The 22,406-nt window shown below is 49.5% G+C and overlaps 6 protein-coding genes across 6 annotated transcripts; 2 read left to right on the top strand and 4 right to left on the bottom strand.

Annotated features, from left to right (window-relative positions):
* Positions 1 to 73: 73 nt before the first annotated feature.
* Positions 74 to 1,902, bottom strand: L3040_004330 (uncharacterized protein; the record flags this gene model as incomplete). Its single annotated transcript, XM_007288891.2, has 3 exons — positions 74 to 830; positions 878 to 1,325; positions 1,374 to 1,902. 3 exons carry the CDS (start codon positions 1,900 to 1,902, stop codon positions 74 to 76), a joined length of 1,734 nt encoding a protein of 577 aa, XP_007288953.1.
* A 2,079-nt stretch (positions 1,903 to 3,981) lies between these two features.
* On the top strand, positions 3,982 to 5,528 carry L3040_004329 (uncharacterized protein; the record flags this gene model as incomplete). Its single annotated transcript, XM_007288892.2, has 2 exons — positions 3,982 to 4,054; positions 4,105 to 5,528. 2 exons carry the CDS (start codon positions 3,982 to 3,984, stop codon positions 5,526 to 5,528), a joined length of 1,497 nt encoding a protein of 498 aa, XP_007288954.2.
* A 1,024-nt stretch (positions 5,529 to 6,552) lies between these two features.
* On the bottom strand, positions 6,553 to 8,316 carry L3040_004328 (uncharacterized protein; the record flags this gene model as incomplete). Its single annotated transcript, XM_007288893.2, has 1 exon — positions 6,553 to 8,316. The coding sequence occupies one exon, from the start codon at positions 8,314 to 8,316 to the stop codon at positions 6,553 to 6,555; it is 1,764 nt and encodes a 587-aa protein (XP_007288955.2).
* Positions 8,317 to 10,008: 1,692 nt separating this feature from the next.
* On the bottom strand, positions 10,009 to 11,253 carry L3040_004327 (uncharacterized protein; the record flags this gene model as incomplete). The annotated part of the gene is made up of 1 exon (XM_007288894.2): positions 10,009 to 11,253. One exon carries the CDS (start codon positions 11,251 to 11,253, stop codon positions 10,009 to 10,011), a length of 1,245 nt encoding a protein of 414 aa, XP_007288956.2.
* A 1,892-nt stretch (positions 11,254 to 13,145) lies between these two features.
* L3040_004326 (uncharacterized protein) lies at positions 13,146 to 16,284 on the top strand (the record flags this gene model as incomplete). Its single annotated transcript, XM_007288895.1, has 4 exons — positions 13,146 to 13,246; positions 13,292 to 13,934; positions 13,986 to 14,940; positions 14,996 to 16,284. 4 exons carry the CDS (start codon positions 13,146 to 13,148, stop codon positions 16,282 to 16,284), a joined length of 2,988 nt encoding a protein of 995 aa, XP_007288957.1.
* Positions 16,285 to 16,788: 504 nt separating this feature from the next.
* On the bottom strand, positions 16,789 to 17,532 carry L3040_004325 (uncharacterized protein; the record flags this gene model as incomplete). The annotated part of the gene is made up of 3 exons (XM_007288896.2): positions 16,789 to 17,195; positions 17,257 to 17,356; positions 17,416 to 17,532. The coding sequence occupies 3 exons, from the start codon at positions 17,530 to 17,532 to the stop codon at positions 16,789 to 16,791; spliced, it is 624 nt and encodes a 207-aa protein (XP_007288958.2).
* Positions 17,533 to 22,406: the final 4,874 nt, after the last annotated feature.

Here is a 22,406-nt window from a genome sequence, read left to right as displayed (position 1 = left end):
TGCAGAACTATTCAAGACAGAATTTCACACTCACACCAGGGAGTTGAGGAAAGCTAGGTGCAAGAAAATACTATCACCGAGCCCAGCCATCCTCAATGCCCGCTACCCTCCTCGCACTCCCACTTCCCGCCCCGTAGAGGAACTCCATCAACTTCGTCTTCTGCTTCTCTCGCACTCCACCTAGGTACCCACTGACTTCCTCCAGTCCCCGAATCTGCTCTTCCACGCCCAAGGTACTCCCATTCGCTCGTACAAGCGGACTCACCAGCTTGCGTCGCAAGTTCTCCAGGTTCGCTTTCAGCATCAGAAGCTTGCGATTATGGTCTTCCAGAATATTTTTGTTCTGAACGGTCTTGGACCGGATATTCTGGAGCAGTTTCTTGTTCTTCTCAAACTTGTGCAGCGTGTTCGCATTGGGGCCTAGCAGCTTTGTCCATAGAGAGGATAGGAGGTCGTCCTGCGCGGAATCCTGGGCGTCGGATTCGCGGGCTACTGTCCGCGCGAGGTTGCCGAACTGGCGGTCGATGGCTTCGAATAGTGAAAACAGGGCGAGGGAGTGCGTGAGCTCTGAATTGATGGATTCTTCGAGGACGGAGAGGAATTCGGTGAAAGTGCGCTGTAGGGTTTGGCGGGTGCGTTGCTGTGTTGAAAGCCCGAAGATCGAAGTTGCCAGGGCACCGACACGTGTCGGGGTTCCGGAAGGGGTCTCAAAGACGCCGAGGCGGGTGAAGAGGGTGTGAACGTTATCGAAGGCGGCGGTCATTGGTGAGGGTGGGAGGAGCTGGAGTTGGGAGAGCTCGCGCTTGGCCCAATCCATTACTATTAAAATTCTACGATATTATTAGATTAATTTCCACACGAGGTAAGATTCAATTACCCGTCAACATCGCCGTCCACGTTCGCAAAGAATCTGGTCAGCTCAATGGCCAATGTCTTAAGACTCTCGCTTAATCCATCCAGTTCTTTGACGATAATAGGTGCCGAAGTCATATTCGTCGACCGTACGCTCTCCCCAAGATCCCAAACTGCTACACCAGTCGCTTGAAGATCCCCAACTTGCTGTACGCCATTCTCGGAGTAGAATATGAGAGGTTCGAATGCTTTCGCTAATCCAGCTACCTTAACCAGATCGGGAACCGGAGGCGGAGGGCCAGGCTGAAACAGTCTCTGTACAGCGAGGAAAGAGAGGAATGCGACGAGCATTGAGGTCGCTAAAGAGGTCCATGACTGGGTAGCTGTGTTGAACTTGTTTCTGAAGAAAGAGAAAGCGGCCTCAAGCGGCTCCGTCCTATGTTGGACTTCTGCTCTAACTGCAAATCGGATGTCTACAGATCGTCAGTGAGTCCATGACAGCAAGGAAATCTGCTTCGTACAATTATTTGGATTCTCTGTTGATGGGACTAAAGTTTCATCTCCGTCTTCGCGCTTCACACCTCCTCCAAACGTTCTGCCAAAAACCTCCGAGCCTGGATATACCCCAGGGCTCGGACTTCTTTGCTTCTCGGGCGACATTGATCCAGTAGGCAACCTTGTTCTCTGAGCAGCAGCCAGGATTGCGTCCTCTCCGTCTTGCGCGTCTTCGTATTCCGGACTACTTTCTCTCGAGTCTTCCCTACCACGCTTGCCCAATGTCGACCTATTCCAGAAGCCGCTGCTTCGGTTGCCGTTTCCGTCGCGTCGCCACGCTGGTGGGCTGAACCTGCCCCCCGACATCGACTCTGCCATCTCCGAGTCGCTGTCGGAGCGGAAGCCAGAATGATGTGAAGGGTAGCCAAAGCGGGGGGACGGCGACAGCTGGCGGATCTCGCTGCTTGTTGGCTCGAAATCGCGCAGAGATGCGTGCAACGAAGGGTGGTCGTCGAACTCCTGTTCCAAGTCTTCGATGGTGGGTTGCTTCAGCATCTTGAAGGGAGTTTTTCTTCTCGGGGGGGAAATATGTGACCTGGGCCTGGCGGCGGACGCGGGGTCGGAGTCGGGAATTGTTTCGGGCGTGCAGGATGTATAGGTAGGTGAATGCAAGTGCGATGCAGGCCAGAAAAGTGCCCGGGGCGACGTTGAGATTTATCAATGACAGGTTGACGTGGTTCTCGACCGTCACGAAGGGCATGACCGCCAGTCACGCCTGTCTGGCTCTTCGTCGGCGATGCGCGTGACGCGAAACAGTATGACAGCGCGTCGGCAATTGCAAATAGCACGGAGGAAAAGAGTCTCGCGACAAGAGAAGAAACGAATGAATGCAATGCTCGAGTGAAAAAATGGTGTTGATGGAGGGGATGAGTGATGGGGATGGGAGATGGAAAATGAAGTGGGGGTTTGGGTTGGATGGATGCACGGTACACTCGAGGTGTGGTGGCTGGCTGGCTGGCTCACCTGAGATCCAAGGCCAGATCAGTAGATCAGTACCGTAGGTACCGTACCGTACCGTACCGTACCGTACTGTACCTGCTTGCCTTGCCCTCTCTCCTCCTCCCAGCCACAGAATTTCTTCGGCTTCCAAGCAAGAGGAGGTTGGTGGGTGGTGTTGCTTGGATCCAATCGCTGGACGTTCGTCGTTGCTTTGGCTTTGGACGAGGTCGAGCTTTCTGCGGCCCCAACCAACCATGCATGCATCCGTGAAACCGAAAAAAAGAAATAAGAATATTATATTACTTACTGTACCGTACGGTAGACAGTTGTATCGGTAGTTGTACTGTACATATTCAGAGAGCTAGTAGATGAGATGAGATGAGATGAGATGGGACAAGATGCAGGAGAGGGAGTCACTGACAAGACATTGATCTTGGCCCCGTGATTCGCGGCAGTAGGTACGATTGATCCCGTGACCAGATCTGCCGGCGAGAATATCGCAGATGATAATCCTCGAGTCCTCTCTTACGTAGAAACAGGGAGAAGTAAGTCGTGGTTACGTGTCTCCCAGTCTCTTCCTATGGCCCGATATTATCAAATCCCTAAATTCAAGCCAAAACATCTCCAATACCATTCATATCCCTTCCCTCCGGGCCCATCGCGAGCTTAGCGAGCGGGGCAATAGCCCAATATATCTACTTAATAACAGTTTGCTATTGCAGAGCAGAGCAAGGGACTTTCTTTTCATTGCTGAACTTTTGGAGGAGGATAGCAGAGCGTAGGATATTCCCGTGCCAGTGAGACATACAATGATGTAGTTAAAAGAGTCTGTCCTACTGTCCTACCAATCTGCGGACATAGGTCCTTGACTATAGAATTTGCCATCAGGCCGGCCATATGTTGTTTGGAGAGGCCGATTAGCCCGGCTTGTTTAAGTATCTACCTTTGTACCGGTACCTAGGTCCTCCCTAGATGAGATTCCGTACTTAAAGCGAGGACGAAATGTCGATCCCGAAAGCTTGTGGGGTCCCAGAACGGTGGTTGGATTGTGAAGTGAGACAAGCATTTCCTTCATAATTACGTACGGATGTGGATATATTTTTGCCTCCCGTCCGCTGCGACCTCTCGCCACCATATGTACATACGGTATTCATGAGCAAAGATCGAAATCGAAATATACGCCCCCTGGCCGTACGTTGTCTACCGGAACTTAGCGTGAGAGAAAAGATCGAGGGAAACATGGAACCGCCAACAGCGCCAACAGTATCAACAGTAAATTCCTCTTTCTCTTCTTCTTCTCCTCCTTCTTCTTCCTCTTCATCTTTGCTTCTCTATTCCCTTTGTTATCGCTATGTTGTCGTATCTGTCGTTGCCATCGCCTTTGTCTCGCTCGCGCTCAGTTCCCATCATCGCAGTCGCGTCTGGCCAAGATTTAAACTTTCTTGACCTGACGCCGAAAGCACCTCGGGCTACTTACCGTAAGCATCGATCGATCACCAAGTGAATATCAAACAACCCACCGTATTCATTCCCTACTCTATTCATAATAACCCTCTTATATTTTCATTCCTTACCGCTGTTCATGTATTGATCATTTCTCTTCTCTTCTTTTCCTCATGCCTGGATAACGACAAAATGTCCGACAACATCCCTACGCCGTCTTCGATACCCTCTCCTCCGATCAACCCTCATTCGCTTTCCGAGAGAAGTACGGCCCGTTTGCTTCAGCAGATAGAAAAGTACTCACAGAAACCACAGTCAATATATCTACGCGTCCTCTGCATACGCAACTAAACCGCCTGATCCTCAGCCGACTCCCTCTGGCGTTGCCACCATACACGAATAACCCCTCTACCTACGTCTCAGGCCTCCTCCACATTGCGCCCATCTACAACACTTTCGAAAGCCTCTGGGCCACCATCCTCTGCTCCCCGCAACTCCCGACTACCATAAAAGGGTACCAAGATGCCTGCGACCCCGATAAACCCCTCTTGGACTCCAGGACCATCCCCCTCCTCTCCCCCACCTCGACAGAACCACCCATACTCCATATCCCGAGGATCTGCGGCCGAACTCACTCCCTCCTCACCCACCTACGCCTGCCAGGCCTCCTACGAGCAGACCGTCTCTTAGCAGACCTCCGCACCCTCGCCAATGTCCCCGACTACCAAATTGACGTCCAGCTAGCCGCAATCTCTCACTCCGGGCCCCTCTCCCAATTCCTCGCCCACACCAAAGTTTCCGTAGAAGCAAACCCACACGTCCTCCTAGCCTACGCATGGGTCCTCTACATGGCGCTCTTCTCAGGCGGTCGCTACCTACGCGCTGCGCTCAAAGATGCAGGCGGCCACGGCACCACATTCTGGGATCGCGACAGGTCCCCCATTCGCCCTTACAGCATCGACGACTCCGCTGTCCCCCCTCGTTCGACGTCCCGGCAGGCGCACTCGCAGTCCGAAAGCGACACGGCGCCCACGCGCTCGGAACCCAACCACAACTTCCCGCCTCGACCTAGCGAGCCTGTCGCCGGACTGCAATTCTTCAATTTTGTCGGGAGCGAAGATGGCGAGGATCTGAAGAGGGAGTTCAAGAAGAGGATAGCGGATGCGGAGAATCTGTTGACGGCGAGGGAGAAGGACGATATCGAGGTCGAGGCGCAGCATATCTTCACCTACTTGATCCAGCTGGTCCACCAGCTCGATGTTGCCGTCGGAACCAAAGCAGAGGACCTCAAGACCAGCGCCAACGCAGCGCGAGGAATTCCGCTGAGTGCCAGTCGCGATAGTGTTAGTGTGGCTAAGGAGCGCATCGGACGCAACACGATCCAGCGCGAGGAGAGCGAGCAGCGCGAAGAACAAGAGCCGCTGACCGAAGCAGAGGCCGAGGGGCCGAGGAAACGAAGCTTTCTCGATGTGGTAGGCGGGCCGCTGGCAAAGGTTGTCGAATTCAGAGGGAGGATACTGAGTTTCGATGCCATTGTCCGGCGGCTCTCGGGGCCGCCGCCGACGCCGCCGCAGGTGACGTTCATGGTTGAGAAGGACGTGATTCTGGATGACGGGGTGGTGGATCAACAGGACGTGGTTGTTGTGAAGGAGGGAGGGCCGATGTCGTTGCAGATTCTGGCCACGCTGCTTTTGATGATTGTCTTGCTGGGGTACAAGATTGTGTGTTCTGATGGGTGATGACGGGAGTAGAAATTGGAATGGGGCTGGTACTGTAATACGAATGAATGCGACGACGGAACACGGCATGGGACGACGGTCAATGATCACTAAAAGGGCATAGCATAGATATGGGGCATTGGGACAGGGCGGATCGCGAGGCGTTTTCGGCGGCGTTGGAGCGAGGGCTAGAATTTCGACATGGACGATGGTCAGAATGGGACACACAGCAGCAAACGGCCACCAGTGAACGTGAGGGCGAGAACCTCTCTGGTAACCCCCGTACTTGTTCTGATAGAGACTAGAACTAAATAAAGCAAGGGTAAACCGGGACGGAACGAAGTTAAACCTAATGCAAAATACCCTCGGCGGCTCTCTTCGCTTACGACGTGAAATAAAACTCTGTGCAAGCGTTTCTCACCCACCACTTCTGGGGTAGAGGCACACACAGTAGTCGAGAGAGCGAGTAGCGATGAGTTTCGCTTACGAGTACCGGTACCTCGCTTAGACAAAAGTAAACAAGAGAAAGGGGGTATATAGCGGTATGTATATGTGTGTTTTTATCTTGTTTTTTGCTTTGCCGAGGCGAGCTGAGCTGAGCTGAGCTGAGCTAAGTCGGACCGAGCCGATAGTCAGTTAATGTCATTTTCTTTACTGTTTATTGTTGTGGTCAAGTCCGAAATACGCGGAATCTCAGGGGCTCTAGCTACCGTCTCCATATCTACAGTTGGGCCCTCTCTCTTTTCTCGGGTCGAAGGTCTGATTAATGGCTGGTATCCATCCCTACTCCGCAGAGCAGAGCGCTGGGTATTAAAACACGCATGCATACATGCATGCAGGCATGAAAATCTCTTCCCCGAGCTCTCCTCTCCTCTCCTCTCGGTGCGTTCAGTCAAGAGCGCCGCGGCCTTGCTGCCGTGTCTGTCCAACGGCCAGCCAGCTTTATTACATCTGCCGTCTTTTATCGGTTCATCCAATGTAGTACCTCTTCACCTTCCGCGTCGGGACCTACCCAGTATCTATCCATTGTCCAAGTGGCTCAGGCTCATTTGTAGGCCTTCCTAACCTTGATTCCACTCAGAACCCCAACACTCTTCCATACGCTCTCGCTGACCCTAATCGGCAGCTTCCGCCCCTTCAGCCTCTGATCCACCAGCCACAGGCCCACCACGAACTCCTCCTTCTCCAGGCCGCCGCTCTTCCCGCGATCGACCAGCTCCCAAACCTCCTCCAACACGTCGGGGTGCAGCCGGCTCCGGCTCCACAAGTCCCGCACCACGACGTTCACGACGCGGCCTTCGCTCCCGGGCTCCCCGTTGGCGAAGAGCCCCTTATTCGAGGCCCATACGGCTTCGTAGCGTTTGCGCTCGCGCTCGGTGATGGCGTCGCGCCAACGTTTTCGGTCGCCTTCGTTGTGCTTGTTTGGGTGTTTCTTCACGAAGCTCTTCTTCCCTTGTCGCTTCTCCCGCTCGTCAATTTCCGCTTTGCTTTTCTTCTTCCGTAGTGTGGTTTTGAGTACCGGCCCCTGTGGCTTCGCGGGGCTGGGTGTCCGCGTTGGGTCGTCCTTCGAATGGTAGAAGAGGTGTGTTCTTCCGCTTCGTCGCGGGGGAGGGGGTGCCGGGTATAAGGTGTTAGACGACGAGTTTAGAGATTTGGCGGGGGATGCGGCGCGTGAGGAAGCGAGGGAAGAGGCTACAATGGCGTTGGCGAGGGAGTCAACGGCTGTTACAGAGGAGGTGGCTGAGATGTTGGAGTGTTGGGGACGAGACTTTCTGGCGGCGAGTTCGGCGCGGAAAGAAAGCTGGTACGGAGAAGTGCTTTCGGTTTGGTAGTCTGATGCGGAGACGAAGGAGTCGTCCGAAGAGGCGTCATTATCGGGATCAAGCTCGAGTACAGGGGGTCTTGTTTTCCTTGGGACGGGGATAGGCTTCGTAGGAGGAAGGGAGGGTTTTTGTCCTGTAGGAGGTTTCCGAGCTTCGGATTTCTCGGAAGCGCTTTTGGGTCCCAATGTTGGCTTGTTTTCTTTAACTGGAGGGCTTCGTTCTAAATTTGCTAGAGGCGAAGGTGTTCGAGCTGGCCTGGACAGATGAGACTCGGATTCAGCTGGTCTGACGACTTTCGTCGGAGTTGCTTTAGCTGCTCTTTCGGCAGGAAACCGCTTGACAGAGCGGGTAGATGCCTCATTCTTCTCAAACATCCCAATCAAGGAAGTAGTCGGCGGTATGGGAGTCGTATCCAATGCATATTCAGAACTCCGCGAGGAGTTCATACTCCTGATAGACGGCGACCGTGAACCCTGGGGTCTACGCAGTTTCGCAGCATAAATCTCTTGCTGGCCCGTTGTATTCGGGCTTGTGGATGCTGAGCGCGAGGCTGCGATTGTGGCAGCTATGAAGGAGGCAGATCTCGACTGGTCGGACAGAGCTCCTGGAGGCTGAAGATACCCCCTTCCCCCTGCTGGCCGTTGCGGAGTGACGTTGCGATCCAGCCCTCCCACATTCGTCCTACTGCCAATACTTGATCCAGTATTCTGGTATGCTAGCCTTTGGTCACCTCCGGGCCCTCTGGGGTCTTCCAGACCTGAGGCCCTTACGTTCCGGGAATTCTGGTTTTGGCCCTGACTCTGGCGTGCGCCCCCTTCGACTGAGTTTGCCGCAGCGAGGGCGCCATTTTTCCCGCTGTAGGTATTAATCTTGGGCTTCGGTTTGACAGGCGGTTTCCCAAAAGCTAACGAAGCTCCTCTGAGGGCTGCATCCTGTGCTGCTGAGCCAAGCCGAATGTCTTGGGATGTGGTTCGAGGAGCAGTCATCGAGCTACGGTTGGATCGCGAGCGGGAGACGGTCGTGATCGTACCGGGCAGAGGGGAGCATGTATAGCGATACTCATCGGTCCTTGTGCTGTGGTTCTCTAAGATGGGTCTCTAAGATGGGTGTTGTTATTTTGGTTTAGGTTTTAGGGGAGATTTGCAAGGCTGAGCATCCACGTGATGGTAGCCTTGTGATTACCAAGGGGTATCTTGCCGATACTCGCGATGCCTCATTTGTGCTCGTGAAGAAAATAAAAATAGATCAAGAAAACGCAAAAACTCAACTGGAAACTCATATACTATTATGAGGTTCCAGTCTACAAACCTAATTGAATAGGTTTTCCGATAGAAGAAAATAAAAATAGATCAAGAAAACGTAAAAACTCAACTGGAAACTCATATACTATTATGAGGTTCCAGTCTACAAACCTAATTGAATAGGTTTTCCGATATCTACGATCAACTTACGGGACGAGGGGATGACTACGAGCTGCGCTACACGCCGCTGAGCCACCGCATCTCACCTTCACGCAAGTTGATGGTAAGCGGTGCTAGAATTTACTTATATCAACCCGGTATAAGTTTTTACAGCGGCAGGCGAGAAATACCTTCTCACCCCGACCTTGGAACTTGATTATCATACCACTCATCTACAACCAACCTACTCGTTCAGCTCCAAAACCTGGCTTCACCACTTGTCGTCCCTACGGAAACGTACGCTCTCTCATAACGCTATTATGCAAGTCGTCCAAGGGAATAGTGTGCGTCGATAAGATATGGGGTATTGCGTTTTACATATCGCAAGGCTTTCAAGACAGACTGTGAAAATGGAATTATGCATCGTAAATTCAGAGAGTGCGATTTTATTCCTCGCATTAAAGGCATAAGACACTTGACTCAAGTCTATGACAGTCATTTCCCAGCCCTAGACTTGAAAGATCACGAGATCACATTCCGTCTCCAACAAAAATCTTGGGAACAGTTTCATGGGATTCTTAAATTCGCAATCCCTTCAGAGTTCAAGATCATGCAGTTCTTCTGCCAAGCTATGTACCTACGTAACTCTCCTTCGGAATCCTCCGGAACCCAACCCAGCCAGCGATGCAGCAAACCAAAAATACGGAGTCACAAAGGGGAAAAAAAATGGCAAAAAAAAGGCAAAAAAAAAGTGGTATCGCATCGCAAACCATGCAAACTCCATCAATGACCACGCAATGCATACGGTCCATTCCCATCCGATCCCATAATACCCGATGCCATGCGGCCAGTCGATGTTACTGTGCAGCCCCAAATGCCAAATGCAACACCAAGCGTAAGATTCTGCTTCTTCAGTGGTTCTATGAAATCTCTCCTCCAGTTTGCGCGTGCTCTCACAACCTACCACTCCAATCTTCGAGCCCCACCTCGGGTAGGAAGAAGTCTTGGAAACTACCCATTACTCAGTCGACCTGATCCCTGAAATCGTCAAGTGGGTTGGAGCCGTTGGACCCTTCGTGCTTCCCGAAAAAACTCTTCTCCCCAAAAACTTTAATATAATTAGGCACGCGAGAGTTCCGTATCACACGGCGGGAGATTAGAGTTCGTACTCTTAATTCTTTCAAGGCGCCACGCACGAGGCCGCTTACTGATCAGAGCCCGACCATGCGGTGTGACATTCACCCTTCTCTCACGGTGGGTAATATCTGGTCCTGGGTTTCAATTTGTAACCGAAACCCATCTCGCTGGGATACCGGTGACAGAAATTTCGTAGGCTCCTGATGGCTTCCTAGGTGGCAGAGCCCAGCGAGCTCTACCAGGCTTCTGATTGTCCAACTTCCCCTTCTTTCGCATGAGCATCTCCATGACTGCCACCCGAATGAAATCGCTATTCTCTCGCATGTCTCGCTGACGTATGAATGGAACTGAGGCCTCGGTCTCTTCTTCCGGAGTCGGGACGGTACGCCGGCTAATGACACTTGGTGAAGTGCTTTTCCCAGTGCGAGTTATCTTGTAAGTTTGCATCTGTATCGAGGCCGATACGTGTACTTCGCCTGGGGGGTTGGAAGTCGGGTTGAGATATCGGCGTAATGCAGGTGTCGGGGTATCCTCGAGTGATGGCATGCGTTCGTCTGTAAATGGTACTTGAGGGTCAATGGAAATAATGGACCTCGTTAGGAAATCGTCCGGCGCGATTAATGGTGTTGTGAGGCTCGAGAATGACTTCGCGGCTGACTTTAGCGCCCTTAAGGAAGCCGTCAGATTTGACTTGAAAGCTGACTTGCGCTGGGGGGTCGCTTCGGTATCCGGCCTCTCTTGTTCTTCGCCCCTCTTTCTAAAAACCCGAAAATCCATTTCTTCCACATCGACAACGGACAAAGGGTGGTCTTCCGACGGAACCGATAGAGGAAGTAGGAGCGATTGCTTCCTCTTGGGAGGCGTCCGTCTCCCGCGGAAGCCAACGGTGACGGGGGATCCAGAGGAAGGCGATGCTTCAGAAATGGCTTCAGAAATGGAGCCATCGTCCTCCAGGGAGGGAACAGATCCACTCCATGTTGTGCGCCTCGATAAGAGGGATTCACAACCTGTCTCGCTCTCGGTGACCTCAGAGTCCTCTTCGGGAGGACTCAGTAGAAGGTGAAGATGACTCTTTCCTAAGCTTATGCCCAACTGCTTCTCAGATGCCCTGGTATGTTCGAGTATGGCATTTACAGTCAACCTTTGACCTTGGCCACCCTGGCGCCTGCTGCCTCGCGGAGGAGGGATCGAGGTGAGCGCAAGGAGGGCCGCTACCGAAGGTGGAACAGCATTTGGCGAATGGATATTTCGCATCCTCTTTTCCTTCTTCCCATGTCGGCTTCGCTCGAGTGTAGCATCATGTTGGCCCTTCACAGGGATCACGACCGGCGCGGTAGGAGTGCTAAGTCCGGAGCTGGGGGTGGCGGTTGTTGAGGGAGGAGACATTGGCGCAATATCGCGTTTCGCAATAACAGACATGGTCTCTCTTTCCGACTGTTCATATTGAGGTGAAGAGGGTTGCGAGTAGAGAAGAGGGCGGACGGCTTGTTGAAGTGCTCTCGTGTTGAGGAAGGAAAGGTAAACGTGCGGCTGGATCAATCAGCCTTGGCTTGGCCAGCACTACGGTAGGATGACCTCCGGATCTGTATTTTGCCTTGGCCAGTCTTATCGTGGATCAGGTTGATGGGATAGAGGTCCTAGAGGAGCTAGTTGTACATAGACATACCAGAAATACTACCGGTACTTGTTTGCTTTGTGGCCTTGTTCGTCTTGTTCGTATTTATCCTTGTCCATATACCTCGACAACCTATCAGACCGTACCTAATCGGATCTCCAACCTCTCTTTGGACACCCGACTTCTATGACTCTCTTCAGCGGTGAGGAGACGGAACGAGACGACACGAGAGCGCGAGGCCAGTAGTGGAATACTATATTATTCTCTATCTTTGGTGCTTTCTCGATTCCTACGCAACTCCATTCGCTATTCCCGGCCAGGCCAAGCTGCGTCTACTCCGTACGGTAGCTTATCAACCAGGCTTGATGTACCAGTTCTATTTTAACGCAACCATGCCCTTCTCGTCATTTTTGGGCTTCCACTTCGGTTGCTTTGGCCTGCCAATCTTTTCCTGTACTGTACTGTAATGTACTGTACTGCACGCACGCACGGTATGCCCAGGGGTCTTATATTCTTGTGTGCGGACAGGAGTACCGGTAGGTACACGCTGGCATTGCACACAAGCAAGCAAGCAAGCAAGCAAAGCGACTTCACCGCTGTATGACAGATAACCTCGCTTGCGACCTGCCTCAAACTGCGAGATGCCGACAAAATCCGCAGAGAAAATTCTTCGATCAGGATAGCAAAGGCGAAGAAGCTAGAGGATAGAGACAGCCCAGCCAGAACCTGCCCGATAACGGCGTTTGTTATCTTTGGCTGAACACGTCTCCGTACCGTATATGCGGGACAGGAACAGCGAGCGACCTTCGTTCTTCCTTATCAGCTTTGGGACACCCTGGCTGGCTGATATGAAAACATGAGAACTTGAGAACAGAGTCCAGAAGTTCAGGAGATGGCCCGAGGAAAGGCATGTCCAATCAATGCCGTAGGATAAGCCTGCCAGCCCGCCTACTTTAGAAGTTGGGCCCAAATGCAACAACAACAACAACAAGAACTGGCCCTGTCGCCGCCGACCTGCATCATGCAATTCGTTTCCATGCAGACCTTATCTATGGCCTGTCCGATTGCTTGATGCGTCCAATAGCCACTTACTTGATTATATCCGTACAACTAGGGTAGTTGTAGTAGTAAGTTGACCAGAGGAGCCAGCCAGGCACGTGGGCATCGACGAGGCTTAATGTCGAACTTTCGCATGAACGGAGGTAACCGCACGCTGTCGGGACCTTGGCTCTGTGGGCCAGAAGGTCACGTTATCACTGTCAAGGCGCACTCCGTAAAAGGCTTGGAGGCTGGATGGATCACGGGGTTCCTTGTCGTCTTGGAACTGGTTGGAATGATGGATCAGTGGCAATAACGGTCTCGCGATGTTGCAACTGCTGGCCGTGAAAATATGACTGTACGAATTACAACGTAATTGAGGTAGGTGAGACAAATGAGACAGGATGACAGCCAGCAATTGATACCGACGTTTGGCCGCCCTGCGGCTCAGAGGGGCTACCGCGGCACGTGACTACGTTACCCAGACGCGATACCTGCCTGAATTAAGGCAACCGCGGCTACTCGACCATCGTCGCCGAGACTATTCGACAAGATCCAGACTTCAGTACGGTTTTTTTCCTGCTTCTTTCCAAGGCGGCCGCTTGATTCTCCCCCGCTGTTGAAAATGCCGCTCTCAGTCCACAGCGGCGATGAGACCGACGATGACGGAGATCACGAGCTTATGTATGGCCACGGCCCTTTGACCGAGGAAGAACTGAACGAAAAGTAAGTGAAGCTCAAGAATGTCTCCTCCCTAGACTAACTTGAAAGGTACCCTGGTCGGCCCAAGAACAAAAGGAAAACACCGCCTTTCCACCAGCTTGTGAACAGTCTCTTCATACCCTTGACGGAGAATAAGGCCAAGGTCGGTGGGCCTGCGAGTAATAGTCGAAAGAAAGGTCATGGATCCAACACGATGACCCCTCACGAGAGACGCAAAAATATTATCGAGCAATTTGTATCCAGATGGCGCAGTGAAGTTGGGAAAGACTTCTACCCTGCGATTCGCCTCATCCTTCCGTCGAGAGATCGCGACAGGCCTATGTATGGCCTGAAGGAGAAGAGTATTGGTAAGCTGGTCGTGAAGATGGTGGGATTGAATTCTCGTTCTGAGGATGCCATGAACTTGACGGACTGGAAGAGGATTAACTCGGCGAGTAAGAATGCGGGTGACTTTGCAGGAAGGTGTTATGAGGTGTTGTCTAAGCGATCCATGCGAACGCAAGTGGGCAATATGCGAATTGCCGAAGTCAACGCACTGCTGGATCAGCTCGCTGCTGTGTCAAAGGAAGCAGACCAGTTGCCACTCTTTGAGAAGTTCTACAGTCGGATGAATGCGGAGGAGCTTATGTGGTTGATTCGCATTATCCTGCGTCAGATGAAGATTGGAGCAACCGAGAAAACCGTTCTTGATGTGGGTATTGCTCATGAATTCGAGAAACTTCAATTGACACAATCAAAATAGGTTTGGCATCCCGATGGTGATGCTCTTTTCAATGTTTCATCAAGTTTGCGACGTGTGTGTTGGGAATTAGTCGATCCTAACATTGACCTTGGCACTGAAGATAAAGGAATCCAAATCATGAGCTGCTTCCAGCCCCAACTCGCCCAATTTCAGTCACACTCGTTCCCCGTCATGCTTGCCAAGATGCAGCTCGAAGAAGACGCTGAAGGTACCAACACGTTCTGGATCGAGGAGAAACTCGATGGAGAACGGATGCAGATGCATATGGATACAGGCCCGGATGGCAAGCGAAGATTTGCGTGGTACTCCCGGAAAGCCACAGACTACACATATTTATATGGGAGTTCCCACGATGATGACAACTCGGCACTGGCCCGATTTATCGATGGTGCTTTCAAAAAAAAAGTGAGGAACATTATTCTCGACGGAGAGATGATAACGTGGAACATGGATGCGGACAAAGTTGTGGCCTTTGGTACTTTGAAGACGGCTGCGAAATCAGAACGAAACAACCCTTATCAGGCTGACACAGGCAACCGACCTTTATTTCGCGTTTTTGACTGCTTATACTTGAACCACAAGCCGATCACCATGTACACTCTGAGAGAACGATACAGAGCTCTCGAGAGCTCTATCCAGAATGTCAATCGCAGACTTGAGATTCATACACACGCGACGGCCTCCGAGTTAGGTGGGCAAGAAGCCATTGAAGAACAATTACGCGACGTGATTGATAAAGGTCATGAGGGTCTGGTTCTGAAGAACCCCAATTCTGCATACTCACTGAATGAGAGAAACAATATGTGGATGAAGGTCAAACCTGAGTACATGACTGAGTTTGGCGAATCCCTTGATCTCATCGTCATTGGCGGATACTATGGAGGAGGTCATCGAGGTGGCAAGTTAGCATCATTCCTGTGTGGACTGCGTGTGAACCAAGACCAGATCGCTCGTGGTAAGTCGAGTGCTACTAGTTCTAGAGTGACAACAGTATTGACAGCTCCTAATAGGATCAAATCCTATGAAGTGTTTCTCTTTTTGTAAGGTTGGAGGAGGTTTTCGCGGGGAAGACTACGCTAAAATTTATCATCAAACCGATGGGAAATGGATTCCTTGGAATGATATGCGTCCACCTAAGGAGTACATCAGGCTCGGTGGCGGCGAGAAACAGTATGAGAAGCCAGACGTTTGGATCAAGCCCTGCGATTCCATTGTCCTTGAAGTCAAAGCAGCGTCAGTGGGTGTATCTGATAGGTTTGGGACGAAATACACGCTGAGATTCCCGCGCTTCAGAAGACTCAAGGATGAAAAGAGCTGGGAACAGGCGCTCTCGATGGACGAATTCGACGAAGTGAAGCAGAACGCCGAAGAGGAATCTAAAACAAAGGAAATAAAGGTAGAAAACCGGAGGAAAACTAAGAGGTTGAAGAAGGAGTACCGTATCGCTGGCAATGACAGCAAAATTAAGACACCGTACGCAGGCCCGAAAACCAAGATTTTCGAAGGGCTAAACTTTTGCGTCATGAACGAATCACAGCAAGCCCCAAAGAGGACTAAGGCGGAGACCGAGCAAGCTATCAAAGGTAACGGTGGGAATATCTTTCAAACCCCAGGAGCGGCACCGAATATGATTTGCATTGGAGACAAACGGGTTGTCAAGGTTGCGAGTCTGATAAAGATGGGACAGAAGAATGTTGTGAAGCCGGCATGGGTGTTTGATGCCATGCAGCAAGCAGAAGCTGACGGGCTTGGAAAGGGGCGCTACCTACTTCCGTTCGAGCCTGCCCATATGTTCCACATTGCCGGCGGCTTTAGTGACGAGATTGCGGGCAGCGTTGATGTGTACGGCGACAGCTATGCCCGGGATACTAATCCTGAAGACCTGAAAGCCCTGGTAGATGATATGATACACCCCAAAAACTCTTCTTTCTCGGTAGAAGAGTTTTTGCTACAGTTGGATGAACATGGGAAAGGGCTCCAAGATACGCCCGGCTCGATGTTCGCGAGATGTGTTGTTCGTTTTGTCTCTTCCGATATGGGCGGGGCGAAGACGATGGCGAATATCGACCATCTGATCATCCAGAACCAGTTTCGATTCGCCGCTGGGAGGATTTCAGATAACGACGACGATGAATCGATTACGCATTACGTGCTACTGGACCAGGACGAAGATCTGATTAGCTCTTTGCGGAAGAGAGTTGTGCAACTGACGAGGCGCCCGCGGATTGTGGACATCAACTGGCTCAAGGATAGCTGGGAAGAAAAGACATTGTTGGATGAGGAAAGATATGCTTTGTGAATTTGAGTGATGGTTCATGAAATAGCTGGAATCAGGCTTTACTGGTGTGGTCTGGGGGCGTTCATGTCGCTGATGAAGCTGCTAGGAGTCTGAATCATATATATATACTGTAGGAACGTAGGTACCAGGTCACGTGGCTAACATTAGGTACGCCAGCCTTGGCACCACCACCTCTACTACTTCCCTCTCACCTAGAAGAGCTACCTCTCCTTAGACTCAACAACAAAATTTTGACCTTATCGCTGAAAATTGACCGTATCGCTGAAGAGTACTAGGAACCGCAACCCTTGCCTCTATCTTGTACTCCCACCAAGGGTACGATCATTGGCAGGAGGGAGTTAGGGGCGGGGGTCAGAGCGGGAGTGGGAATAGGAGGACTGCAAGTTGGTTCCAAAGGTGCAATGGCATAAGCAGCCGAGTCGGTGAAATAGGTAGAATTGCAGCAGATAGTATGAGTTCTAATATACAATTGACGAGCCACCCCCTTTCATTGTACCACTTAAGCTAGGAAGGGTTCGCTGGTTCACGATCTCCTTCAATACCCCAAGCTTCCCAATCAATAGCCCCATCCGAAGCTTCTCTCAGCTCTTCTTTTGTTTCATAGCATTTGCACCATAGTTCCAAATCATCGCTATCAATCACTTGCGTTGGAATAAGCATTGACAGCTCCCTATTGAGACCGACCTCTGAGAAGCGCAACGCTTTCTGGGGCTCTGGCACCACTGTCCCGATATATCCCACGGTAAGGGCTTCGTTTCCATACAATTCCTCTTCCCCAATCAGGTTACCAAACTGGTCCGTTCTTTTCCAAAATTCCGGGATCCATACTTTGCGTATTTTATCGAGCTTACTACTATCCGCTTCGACAGCACAATACCAGTCCCCTGGTTCACCTGGCCAGATATCAGGTTCTGATATTATTTGGATAATTAGCTTTGCGTAATAAGGAACGATCTGTACAGATCAACTCACCTAGATAACTACCAAATCCTAATGGATTAAGGTACTTTAAGCTATCGGCGTCTTCATCTTTATGTAGCTTGTTGTCGGCATTGATAATCTCGGCTTCCTCCTATAATCCGCGTAATTAGTACAAGCTTATGCTATGTGAATCAAGTAGAACAAACTTACTTTGGAAACTGATCGATAGCCGATAGTTTTACTGCCATCGAGAAATCCTTGAGCTTCACTAAAGAGAAAGCCCAAGGCCAGCAGCAAGATCGGGTGGTTAGACTTTGATAGGAGCATCGTGTCTGTATAGGTCTTATGATTCTGCGGTTTGATTCTGCGATTTGATTCTGCGATTTATCGAAAAGGAACAAGCTTGCGAGTGGAGAGGATGGTGAATTAGATCTGAGGTAGGTGCAAGAAAAAATATATATCTCTTTTTCAAATTGGTTTTCGACTTTTCTACGCCGGCTATAAATAATCGTATCGCTGGTAATAATCAGCGCTTAAAGTCGAATTTACGCTTAGCTAACTATTTATAATATTGTAATCTCTCCTTTCCAATATAGTTGTAAAAAAAAAAACACCGTGATTACTTGTAATATCAGGTCGGATTCGGTCTTAAATCTTTTCAATCCTTTGTATCCCTTTATAGGCCTCGACATCGCACCCTAAAGCGAGGTTCGCCTAAATTTCAATATAACGCTTGGACTCGGGAAGTACTTGGATAGTCGTTGGTTACCTTGAATTTGATTTGTAAAAAAGAAAAAAAGAAAAACCGACCCGGCGGACGGCCACCGATGATTACATTCGAAAGCGCTACCGCTATATCAGCAGTGGCTCATCAATTTCTGCTTGAAAGCACGGCCGGTTCTCTTAGTAATTTGATGTCTCCCAACTATTTCGGATTGTAAAAACATCCGGGTACTATTATACGCCGGTACTATTATACGCCGACACCGACATTAACGCCGACATTACCCATGCGCTGATCAATTTTAAATTGGGGAAAGAGACTGCAACGCTCTGTATGGTTGGCTAGGCCCAAGTTAAGGAAATTTGACACTACGTCCTACTACGTATATTTGGCATTATTTTCGACATGCTAATACAGGAATAGCGTGGCTCACGATCGCCAGACCCTTAAAATTGCACTCACTGTACGGAGCAGAAAAACTACAGTACCTAGAGGTAGTAAGAAAACGCAACCATGCTCTCACCGGGAGGAAGGGTTTGTGGAGCCGGAGGACTTCTACCGTCTTAAGTGGGTATCTGTAGGATAGTTGGAAAACGAGATGTGTGAGTGGGATCATAGGCCTTATCAGAATATAATTTTACAAGTGAACATAACATGTTCTACTTATGAATCTATGATCATGGTCTGGTTAGGAAAAGCTGGGATCCTTCCCTCCCCTTCTTCTTCCGGGCTTTTCTTGCCTCTCGCTCAGGGAAAGATATTCACCTGTGTTTTAATTCAGTTGAGGAAGACCCGTCCATAAACTGGCGGAACTTGGGGCGATGGCTCCGCGGCTTAGCGTCAAGTTCCCGGGTCCAGTTTGCATTGTTACACGCGACCCAATTATTGTAGTAGTAGTAGTAGTAGTAGTAGTACCGGTAGTATTGTTTTAACGCCTGCTGCGGGTCCTAAAAGGAGTCCGACTCACCACCTCCCTAAGGGTATAATGGCGTGCCGGCATTAGGTCCCACCTATAAGCACCCCGCAAAAGCAAGTGGTATCTTAACTACTACTAATTAAACGGTTTTTTAAAAACAAAGTCTATCTATACCGATAAGGTAAAAACTCGTAAGAAAAAGATTAAATCGATATAGAGTCTCGGGTCTTTGATCTCGCGGTATTGCAGCTCATGATGCTTCTTATTAACAGCAAATCTATTTAAGAAAGTATTAATTGCTGCGATCGCTTCTCATTGCGATTAGTTATTAGCAGCTCGATACACCGTCTTTCCGATTATTTAATCGAGTATTCGACCAAGATCCTTTTTTCTTCTTCTTTTTCCGTCCGACCCTTTGTATTCGTAATCGATTATAGTTATAAGCGTTTTCGGGCCAGCCTTTGCTAAAGGTTCCTTTACCGTGTAGGAATCCCGAGAGTTCCGAGAGCTAAGCCGCTATCGTATTTACTTCGTTCTTTCAGCGTCTTTATACTACGTACGTAGTATAATCGGTCGTACGTAGTAAATACCGCTCATCGTGTAAGGTTCGAGAAAAAAGGGTCGAATTCAGTCGTCAGATAGAGTCATCGAGCTAGTCGATAAGGTCGGGTTCGAGTGATATACGAAAGAGTATGTTGTAATACTTATTTCGTATCTCTAATCGTCATTCGTTCCGTCTGCAGATACGAAAAACAAGGCTAGCATGAAAGTGCATCGCCTCGATTACCCTTCGAAAAGGGTGCGTTGTTTAATCGGCTATACGAATATTGTTAAGAATATCGCAAGTTCGTAGCCAGCGCCACGTACAGGCTCAGAAATCCGTCTTCGCTGGCCCTCAATTATCGTACGTAATTCGGAAAAGCCTGTTCAGTTAGGTTTGCAGATTAGAACCTCAGATCATCATCCCCCATCCGAGTTTTAAGATTTTGGTTAAGTTTTGCTACGTAGTAGTAGTAGTACTACGTACTACTACTACGTACGTACTACGTATGTTGTACATTTTTTCGCTAAGTTACTTTTTCTTTTCGAAAAAATAGAGTTTTAGAAGTTTAAGGGCTAATAAAGTAAGTATAGTAGTGAGTAATACTACGTACTACGTAAGTACGTGGTAGAGGACCGACGGAATCTGAATCGATAAGGGTGAAAGTTGCTTAAATCATCTAAAGGATGGGCTATAGAGAGAGAATTTTATATATGTTAGTGCTTTGCCTTAAAAACACTCCAGTTATCGTGGCCCTACCTACGGCTCTGTTGGAAATACACATACTTCGTATAAGTTTCCATTATGCTAAAATCCGACCAACTCCGCTGTACGTCTTTGATCATCCAGCTACTGTGGAGATGATCATAATAAAGTGGTTGTAAGGTCAACTCCCACTGTTAATTCCTATCCGATCACGAACCTAAAGCCTATCCTGCACTGATACCGGTAGTAGGGTCGATTATTTCCCATGCCTCGAAGAAAGTGGAGTTGTATTTCCTATGCTTTAACCTACTTTTTAAGTGGACCCGCCTAGCCAAATCTATTCGCTGCTCTACCAGTATACAAGAAATTTTTTTCAGCAATGCCGCTTATACTAGAATTATTTTTTAAAGTTCTCGATTGTAATTTTAAAGCTATACCTACGGATCTCGGTGTAGCGCTGAACCTGATCCCGAATTAAAGAAACATATGTGTTTTTAGTTATAGATATCAGCTTAAGAATTAATTCCAAAAGATACGCTGTCCGCATAATCAACGGTCTTATATAACGAACACGATCAAAGCATATATGTTTTCCTTATCACACCGATACCGTAGCGTTTAAGATTTTAATAAAGCATCTAAAGCTGCGTCGGTAGTAAGGATTTCCGCTATTGTACTTAAACAAATCGCGATAATAATACTAAAATTGCAATTGTATAGAATTCTAGTATAAGCGGCATTACTGAAAAATTTTCTTGTATAAAGCAGCGAATAGATTTGGCTGGGCGGGCCCACTCAAAAAGTGGGTTGAGGCATAGGAAATACAACTCCACTTTCTTCGAGGCATAAGAAATAATCGACCCGGTAGTAGCCACGTTAAGAGTCAGGTGTGGGGATACTCATGCGGCCAGCACATCTGTCTCCATGCGCTGATCGTTTTAAACTGGGGAGGGCGATTGCAGCGCTCTGTATGGTTGGCTACGCTTAAATTACGTAGCTTTAAATTTATATTGGGGATGTTGGGGATGATTTTCGATACGGGACTAATATGCTGGCCGCACGAGTAGACGGAGTTGCTGCTGTTGCCGAAATTCCCGGGGAAACCTTTTCCGTACTCCTTTTTCCTCTCTAGCTTCATGAATTTTTCCAAAGCGGGGGTTTCTTTTTGCCGGTGAGTTAGTACAAACGTAGCAGTTCAAGTGACTAATTTGAGCCGTGAATGCATGAAGAAAAGAAAGAAGCTCCAGCTCGCCTGAGGAAATTGTTATGGGTATACTTGAATTTGTTTACATGCTTGGCCCGGTCACGATCAGCATTGGCATTCGTAGAAGCGTAGTCGGGGGTTGGGGGGTGGGGTCACTCGCTTAACGAGGTCGGTTCCAAACAAACAATTGTCTCGTGCAATCTATATTTGTATGAAATATAGCTCGCCCCGGAGAGACGCAGCATTGGGATCCTCTAAGTTACGTAGTACGTTGTGTTTACGTATAGCTTTGAATCAACCGGCATTTGATTGAAACGCTGGGGATAGGAAGAATGGATGATGCTGGGCTGGAAAGCTTAATCCGAATGAACAAGCAGCTTCAAGAAGTTGGCGAAATCAATGATCGTCGTCCGGTGGTGATGGGGGCGCAAAGGAGGCGGAGGAGGAGGAGGAGGAGGAGGAGGAGGAGGAGGAGGAGGAGGAGGAGGAGGTATATGTGATAAACATTAATATCAAAGCGCGCTCAGATACGTAAGCGAGGAGGATATCAGCTCTTACGTACCGGTAGTACTTCGTACGTAGCACTAGGTAAGTAGTATTTTTAACAACCATGAATGCCAAGCAACGTCATTCGGGCCTCGGCTGCAGGCGCTACTTAAAGCTACTTTCCCGATTTCGCAGGTTGGAAGTTTTTCACTTCGTTGCCCCCAATCGCATCCCTCAACCGGCAGTACCGGTGGCACCAAGGATCATCTCTCCTCTTTTCCAAACCTTCACTTCGCGCAAAAGCGTGCAGCCTCGTGGCACAGACGGTCGGCAATATGACCCAGGTGAAGATTCCTGCCCGCTAATGACGACGCCACAAGGGCTTCCAGCACCCGGCATATTCGCTGGACACGGCCTGATCCAAAACTCTTTCTTGGGCATTCATCCGCTGAGGAGGTCAGCCTGGCTAAAGACTTGTGGCTAAGCGGGGGATGGAATTAAGGTATCATGTGTGCGCCACTGATGAGTGAGTACAAAGGTAGGCCTGCACTGTTGTGCTGTATTCTTTTTTTTCCTTCTTTTCCTCCATCTGTCATCGATCCTTCGGTCAGGAACGAAAATCGCC

The sequence above is a fragment of the Drepanopeziza brunnea genome (genome assembly GCF_022702325.1).
Source record: "Drepanopeziza brunnea f. sp. 'multigermtubi' strain 214-2 chromosome Unknown ctg6, whole genome shotgun sequence".
Lineage (NCBI taxonomy): Eukaryota > Fungi > Ascomycota > Leotiomycetes > Helotiales > Drepanopezizaceae > Drepanopeziza > Drepanopeziza brunnea.
The sequence above is the reverse complement of the archived record's forward strand: the minus strand, read 5'-3'. Positions and strand labels throughout refer to the sequence as shown.